At 42.8% G+C, this 8,081-nt stretch overlaps 1 protein-coding gene across 1 annotated transcript; it reads right to left on the bottom strand.

The window, feature by feature from the left end:
* Window positions 1-313: 313 nt before the first annotated feature.
* LOC112756797 (protein MAIN-LIKE 1-like) lies at window positions 314-1,510 on the bottom strand. The gene is made up of 3 exons (XM_025805416.1): window positions 1,439-1,510; window positions 572-889; window positions 314-490 (listed from the first exon to the last, which is right to left on the bottom strand). The coding sequence occupies exons 1-3, from the start codon at window positions 1,508-1,510 to the stop codon at window positions 314-316; spliced, it is 567 nt and encodes a 188-aa protein (XP_025661201.1).
* Between the last annotated feature and the right edge of the window lie 6,571 nt (window positions 1,511-8,081).

Genomic DNA, 8,081 nt, shown 5'->3' with positions numbered 1-8,081 from the left:
CTCGATAGCGGAAGGATTGTGACCTGACCACTTGCAACTCACATCGGTGTTATAGCGAAAGAAAAGTGTGATATAATAGTATAACATTATAGGCGGACATGGAACAAAATAATTTAACTCGAAATAGAAAAGTCCAACAACAGTACCTCGAGGCCAAGGGCCAGCTAAACGTATCATACCCAGCAGGTCTAAACCTAGGAAAGCGCCAAAAGATCCAAGACTGAAGTAACTGCAACGGGCCAACTAACTTCACCACATGTCTGTTGGCCACTCGGCACATGCACCGGTACAACCACGCTAGTCTTGCCGACCCCTAGCTGTAGCCACCCATCTCCTCAAGCCTAGCCACGTAGGGTAGCCATCTAATGTGAATACGGTTGCCGGACTTGTCGGCAAACAGCTGAGTGCCCAACAGCATCATGATATAGGCACGAGCATAGCGCCTCACTGTCTCCTCGTCGGCTGCCTCGGGGCACTCTCTAAAGGTCTCCTGGAACCAGGTGCAGTTCACTGCAAACTTCTAAATTTGGTTTGTAGGAGGTAACACTCCAAGCAACTCCTAGAACCACACCCACGCTGGACGGCTACCCTGGATGTATATCTGGAAATCCGTCAAGCAACCACTGACATAACGTCCATCGACCGGCAACCCCAACTGGTACGCCACGTCCTGTAGTGTGATCGTGCACTCCCCGAATGGCATGTGGAATGTGTGCGTCTCCGGACGCCACCGCTCGACAAAAGCACTGACAAGGGGCTCATCCAATCTGAACCATCTATCGTTCAATCTCGCAAGATGGTATAATCCGGCCATCTGTAAGTACGAAACGTACCTCTCGTCGAGTCGCATGCCCTGCTGCCGTCGCATGCTCGAGATGCATCGCTGGGGCTGCGCATATGATGGATCGCATAATTAAAACCACTTACAAAACCACTAACAACATAATCCACTAACAGAAAAAACTAACATAAACCACTAACAAAGACCACATGCAAAACCATTAAAAAAACCACTAACAAATCCACCAAAATAAACCACTAACAAAACCACTAACATAAACCACTTCCGAAACCACTAACAAAATCGCTAACATAAACCACCAACAAAACCACAAACAAAACTACTAAAGTAGATCATATGCAAAACTACTAACATAAACCACATGCAAAATCACTAACATAATCTACTAACATAATCCACTAACATAAACCACTAAAATAAACCACATGCAAAATCACTTACAGAACCACTTGCAAAATTACTAACATAAACCACTACAATAGACCACATGCAAAATCACTTACAAAACCACTTCCTAAACTACTAACATAAACCACTAACATAAACCAATATAATAAACCACATGCAAAATCACTTACAAAACCACTTGCAAAACCACTAAAACAAATCACTAAAAAAACAACTTTAACTACTAACATCGTCGTTGATGACCCCGGCTATATGAGCAACTCCATCCAAACGATATAGTCTTTCCGGATCATCCCCCATCGCCTCAGTATCCTGCTCGAGCCTTTGTCGGAGTGAATCTAGGTCGTTTTCTCTGGGATTTTGTAAGGTATGAGTTTGGAAAAGTGATTCGAATGAGGGTAGTTCGAACTCCTTTTATAGGTGAACCAAGTGTAATTCGAAACATCCCAATTCGAATTACTACTAGAGCTAACAAACAAGTAATTCGAATCAACCTGATTCGAATTACTTAGGGTTTCGTCCTTGGGTGTAATTCGAATCACCCTGATTTGAATTAAGTTTTGTGTAATTCGAATCAGGTTGATTCGAATGAGTGAGTGTGTGCGTGCGTGTAGTTCGAATATATGTGATTCGAATTACATGTAAATTGAGTTCGAAGCAAGCTAATTCGAACTATATAATAATGTGCATTGGTGGATTCATGAACCAATTTTTCAATTGGCTGATTTGCGTAATTTCCTTCTACCCTTAGCTTACCATAGTGATTTGCCCAAAAATTAAAAGATGTAAATGAAACTGAAATGAGGGGGTGAAAGGAATATTTGATTTTTTTTTTTCTGAATCCGTTTGCGTCATTGTGATATTAGAATATCTAGAGTACTGCCAAATCTTTATAAACTACAATTATATCTAATAATGTAAAAATAGTTTTTGAAAGATTTGTTTTCGTAAATATATTTGTACCATTATGATTTCTATAGCATACGTTTTTCAAGTTGTACTTAGAATTTTGAGTACATAAATAGTTGAATCTAATATATGCTAATAACTTGATCAATAAAATAATATTTTTGACATTTAAAATCAGATCAGAATTTAAATTTATCGAAGAGTTCAATGATAATTTGTGAAAATATTATTTTTGATATAACACATTAACAAACATTTCATTAATCTATCATTCTCATCCACATAATATTTTTATAAATTCAAATTAAATTGTTTTGTTCTTATTTATGTGTTTGAGTTTTTCTTTACTCTATATTACTTGAATATTAATTTTCGCTGAATTAAAAGTTTATCTACTTAGAGTACCAAACTAAATAACCAATGCTACTGGCTTTGCTTTTCCTACTAATTACGAGACTTGACTTTAATTAACACTTTAGGATGGAATATACATCAAAATTAACATTACATAATAATTGGTACTTCGATAAGACTATATTGAAAGATGAATAATCAATGGAAATAAGTTATCTCAGCTTCAAGCGAGTGATAGATACAAGATAAGAGCTTTTTGATTTTTTGAGGGATTTTGACAAACGAATTGTAACTAATATTTTTATATTGACGATATATAAAGTTTAATGTTGACTAATTTTATAAAAATATTTTTGTGTGTAAATAATATTACAAATTATTAAATAATTTGATATTTAATTTAAATTATCTAATAATTAGTAATATTATTTTTATATAAATTTTTTTTTATGAGAGTAACTACTATATTTTACCGTAGACATAAATATAAGTCATTTATTTTTTATAAAATAATAAGCAATAAACTCTTTATTAGTTAATATTAATTTTTTTGTATATAATTATTTGTTAATTCTAATTTTTTTTATAGATTTAAAATTTATAGTGAGAATTTAAGATTTAGAATTTACTATTTAAAATTTCGGATAAAAATAATTTCAAAAAGTCGGCTAACTAAGAATAATGAACTTTTTATAATTGAACTCTTTTTGTGATAGGTATAAAAATAAAAGGGCAATTTACGCAACTAAATTGTTTGATCCTCAATATTACGCAAATACATTGTTTCAGTTTTTAATACGCAAATGCATTGTTTCTATATTTTATGTAAACCGCTACTGCCAGTAGCGGTTTACGTGTGAGTGTGTGTGTAAACCGCTACTTTACGTGTAAGTTCGTGTGTAAACCGCTGCTGGCAGCAGCGGTTTAGGTGAGTGTGTGCGTGTGTGTAAACCGCTACTGCCAGTAGCGGTTTACGTGTGTGTGTCTGAATGGGGCTGCCTATATAAACCATAGAGGGACCAAATGTGAAGAAGTAGATTGTTATTCACAAATGGAGGGAGAGGATAGTTTTGTGGCTCTGGTTCACTGCTCTGGAAAAATTCAAAAGAGCAAAAGGCATGGTGTAAAATTCACAGATAGAGAACCACTTAGTGTTTTTATCCGATCTTCGAATACGTTGGCGGAGATTAAGCAAAGCATATTACGGAAGCTCGGTGTGTGTGGGACGAAGTGGGTAAAAAAATTATTTTACAAGATTCCCATTGATGTTGTCTCAACTGGTGTGAGATATGAGACCTTCGTGATCGGGTCGGATGAAGACTTGCATGTCTTGTTTCACTGCAGGCGTAGTTTTCCGGAGGTGAGGGTAACTGAGCTGTTTGCGAAGTTGGAAGATGGTGTGGATAGCTCAGGTGCATCGGCCCCTAATCCTCAGTCGATCCCAGCCGGTGGTGCCTCAACATCGATGCCTGTGGTAGCAGTGGCAGTTCCGAATCCGGAGCCCGAACGTGCTGGGGCTATTCATGCATATGTAGGTCCTGTTGTTCCTGATTTTGAATGCGATGCCAGACCGGATCGGGTTGAGAATGCACTGTTTGACGATGATTTGGATGAGGAGCCTGTCGATATTGGTGGGGACAGTGATGATGATATTCGAAGAGGCGGACGTTCAGCCCATGGATGTTCCGGTTCTGCAACACAGGAGTACCCTCCCCACCTCTCTTCTTTGAACTTGGAAGCCTTCGGCCAACAGCAGAATGCTGATGCAACATTCGAGGGGCAGGGGATGCATGATGGGACAAATATGTCTGAATTTCAGATTGGCCAATCCTTCCAGAGTAAAGAGGAAGCCGTGTTGAGTGTGAAGGATTACAGTATTCGGCGTGGAGTTGAGTACAAGGTTATGGAGTCCGACAACCTGAAATACCAAGGGAGATGCAAGGAGTTTGGTAACGGGTGCACGTGGTTGATTCGGATAGTCATGCGGAAAAGGAAGGGCACATGGGAGGTTAGGAGGTACAACGGTCCACACACGTGTATGGCCACATCGATATCAAGCGACCACAAGCAGCTTGATTATCATGTTATCTGTGCGAGAATCTATCCATTGGTTCGAGCTGATGCGTCGGTGTCTATTAAGGTGTTGCAAGAGGCCACGGAGGCGACTTATGGATTCATGCCTAGTTATCGAAAGGTGTGGTTGGCGAAGCAGAAGGCAGTAGCGCAAATATATGGTGATTGGGAGGAGTCATATGCAGATCTGCCTCGGTGGATCCTTGGAGTCACATGCACGATGGAAGGTTCGATTGCTCTATTGAAGACGTCCCCGGTTAGGGTGGGTGACCAAGTTGACGAGGATAGAGTTTTCTTTCATCGGATGTTCTGGACGTTTCCTCCGTGTATTGAGGCTTTCCGCCACTGTAAGCCGCTGATAAGCATCGACGGCACACACCTGTATGGCAAATATGGCGGGACGTTGTTGTTGGCGATCGCACAGGATGGTAACTCGAACATTTTGCCTGTTGGGTTTGCACTTGTGGAGGGAGAGAACGCAGATTCTTGGTCGTACTTTCTATCGAACCTTAGAAGGCATGTCACTCCACAGCAAGGTATTCTCGTGATCTCTGACAGACACAACGGCATCAAGGCTGCATTAGAGAGCCCCGATAGTGGTTGGCAACCCCCCCATGCTTATTGGGCATTTTGTATTCGGCATGTTGCTGCAAATTTTGCCCTCACTTTCAAGGGGCAAGATGCGCGGAGGTGGTTGGTAAATGCCGCGTATGCGAAGACGGAAGCAGAATTTGACTATTGGTTTGATATAATGAGGACGGAGAACCCGGCCATGTGTGAATGGGCAAACAAAATGCCTTATGAGAGGTGGACACAGCATAAGGATGGTGGGAGAAGATACGGTCACATGACCACCAACATCTCTGAGTGTGTGAACTCTGTCTTGAAGGGCACAAGAAACCTCCCGGTGACGTCTCTGGTTAAGTCGACATATCTCCGGCTGGCCGAGTTGTTTGTTGTCCGTGGGCAGACGGCAGAGGCACAGTTAGGGTCCGGGCACCGGTTTTCACAGGCAGTAGTTAAGGCCATTGAGCGTAATCTGAAGGAATCGAGGTGCTTCACGGTGACAGTGTTTGATAGGCATAAGCTTGACTATACTGTGGCTGAGACGACTCCCACCGGGAAATTCTCTTTGGGTAGCTATCAGGTTTCTCTGAGGGATCGCACCTGCGATTGTGGATACTTCCAGGCGCTGCACTACCCCTGCTGCCATGCCCTCGCATGCTGTGCGCAGTCACGCCTAGATTGGGCAACTTATGTTGATGAGGTGTACATCATGTCTGAGGTCTTTAAGGTGTATGAGATGTCCTTTTCACCATGTATTCCAGAGGGGCTTTGGCCACCATATGACGGGCCGACGGTTATACCCGATCCGGGCATGAGAAGGGCTAGAGAAGGACGACCACGGTCCACCCGCATCCGCAACAACATGGACGAAGCCGACACCAGCCGACCTAAGAGGTGTGGTCTGTGCAGGCAGCCCGGTCATACCCGACGGGTTTGCCCTCAGTGAGGATCTACTAGTGGGATGTAGATTTATCTTTACTTATTTCGTTTGTCGTAGTTTCCGTGATAACAAGCGTGTCTGCTTGTTATGAGTTTTAAGTTATTTGTTTTTAGTCTTTTCGTTTATCAGTTATGAGTTTTTAGTCTTTTTGTTTTGTCTTGTTAATGATAATATCGGTAGTTGTGTTTCACTTTTCTAGAGATATTGTGCTTAATTTCCATCTTAGCTAATAGATCGATAAAGAATAGACTGTCTCAACCTAATCATAAAGTAAAAACTGAACAATATAAAAGTCCTTCCAACAAGACTAAACATAAGGTCCAACGGGCATAAAACATAAAGTAACAAGTACCCAAAATAACAGTCATCCAAATATAAAAAACATAAAAGTCCTAAATCAGAAAATAAACTACATAGCGAGAAATAAAAAACAACAACACATGGTGCTAACCATCGCGATCATCCCTCGCAACATCATGAAAGTCACCAAGGAGATGAGATCCTGTCCCACATCGAGCTGGACGTCTGACTCGAGTCGGTCGGGCTGCCTCCTGTCCAACATCATCACGTGGAGGGTCTAACCCGAACGTGGACTGGGGGGTGCCCCCCATAGTAAACCAAGTATCCAACGGACTACCTGCAGGCACGTTCAGATCTACCCCATACTGACCCTGATAATCATGTGGCTGGGAATGCATCTCCGTCATATGTGGCTGGTAAGCTCCGGTCTCCATCTGCACATCCGGCATCTGCTGCTGGTAAGACTGGCCACCAAACTGCACATTCGACGTGCCAGCATCATCCCTAATCAACTCAGCAAAGTCTGCATAAAACCGTGGACTAACCAGCTGATCATCTAAATCCATAGTCATGGTCGGTGTGAACTCCGGCATCTGAGAATAAGCTCTGCTAGTGAATGTATCCCCTCCAGCCTCAGTCGCTGCGGTCCCACTAACTCCGCCTGCGTGCTGTGTATCATCCAGAGTTCTCCCACGTCTGGCATTAGCCCGACAAACACGGTGATCGACCTCATCTCTAGCATCTCCGCCTGCGTCATCCTCCTGCATGGCATCATGTAACCACCTCCACTCTCGACCAGTGTCCCTAGTACCAACACGACGGCGTCTCTCAACACGACGGTTGTCCGGCATATCAGGTAGCTGTGATCTGCGTGGAACCTGAGAGGATCCTCTCTGATATGCCTCCGGAGGTATCTGGGTGCCTCTAGGATCGGCAAATGCAGCCCCAGGGCTAAGGAACCGCTGAGCCTCTCGGTACCACCAATCTAGGTAATCTGCAGATGGGCCAGGATCTGCCACTCGCTCAACGGAAATGACGGCATCAAGTCGGTTCTCCCAATGCTCATGCCATTTTCGATAGTAGTGGGGAAACCACCTATCGCCACCCCTACCGTCCTTAGCATGCAGCCAGTCTACGTTCAAAGCATCCTCGGGGATATGTTGTACTCCACCTTGCGGAGTAGGGCTCCCACACAATCTGAAATTTAAGAACTCATCAAGGACTACAATAACAAGTATATATCTAGTCACGAATAGAGATCAAACAAAAAGTAAAACTCTTGCTGCTATAAAACTTACATCACGAGCGGTCAGTCGATCCAATGCAAGCCGATACCTAATGACCCTCTGCTCCTTTCCATCATTAGGAGGTAAGTAGGCAGACCACCTAAATTAAAGTCATATGAGACACAAAATTTAAAATATGCCCAATAAATTTGTTAAACTTAAAAAAGCATAACCCATACCTTGATGCCAGCGGGAAAGAGAAAACCTCAAACCCGGCCGGCCTAAGAGACGGAAACCGCCAGAATATCCAACTCTGAAGTAACTGGAGCGGGCCCGCAAGATTAGTCACATTTCTGTTCGCTACCCGACACATACATCGGTACAGCCACGCCAAAGCGGCCGAACCCCAGCTATACCTCCTCATGCCATCAAGGTTTGCCACAAATGGCAACCATCGTATATGAACCCGGTTCGCACTCTTGTCCCCAAATAACTGAGTCGA

This window comes from Arachis hypogaea, chromosome 16 (genome assembly GCF_003086295.3).
Source record: "Arachis hypogaea cultivar Tifrunner chromosome 16, arahy.Tifrunner.gnm2.J5K5, whole genome shotgun sequence".
NCBI classification, from domain to species: domain Eukaryota; kingdom Viridiplantae; phylum Streptophyta; class Magnoliopsida; order Fabales; family Fabaceae; genus Arachis; species Arachis hypogaea.
Note: the sequence above shows the minus strand (reverse complement) of the source record. Positions and strands in the feature narration are given on the sequence as shown.

Bases quoted from the DNA above. Each gene is read 5' to 3' on its own strand.
- LOC112756797 (XM_025805416.1), bottom strand. From the start codon at position 1,510: ATGGGGGATGATCCGGAAAGACTATATCGTTTGGATGGAGTTGCTCAT. The intron at 890-1,438 runs GTTAGTAGTTAA...TCATATGCGCAG, and splicing joins CCGGGGTCATCAACGACGAT to CCCCAGCGATGCATCTCGAG. The intron at 491-571 runs GTGTGGTTCTAG...ACCTGGTTCCAG, and splicing joins AGGGTAGCCGTCCAGCGTGG to GAGACCTTTAGAGAGTGCCC.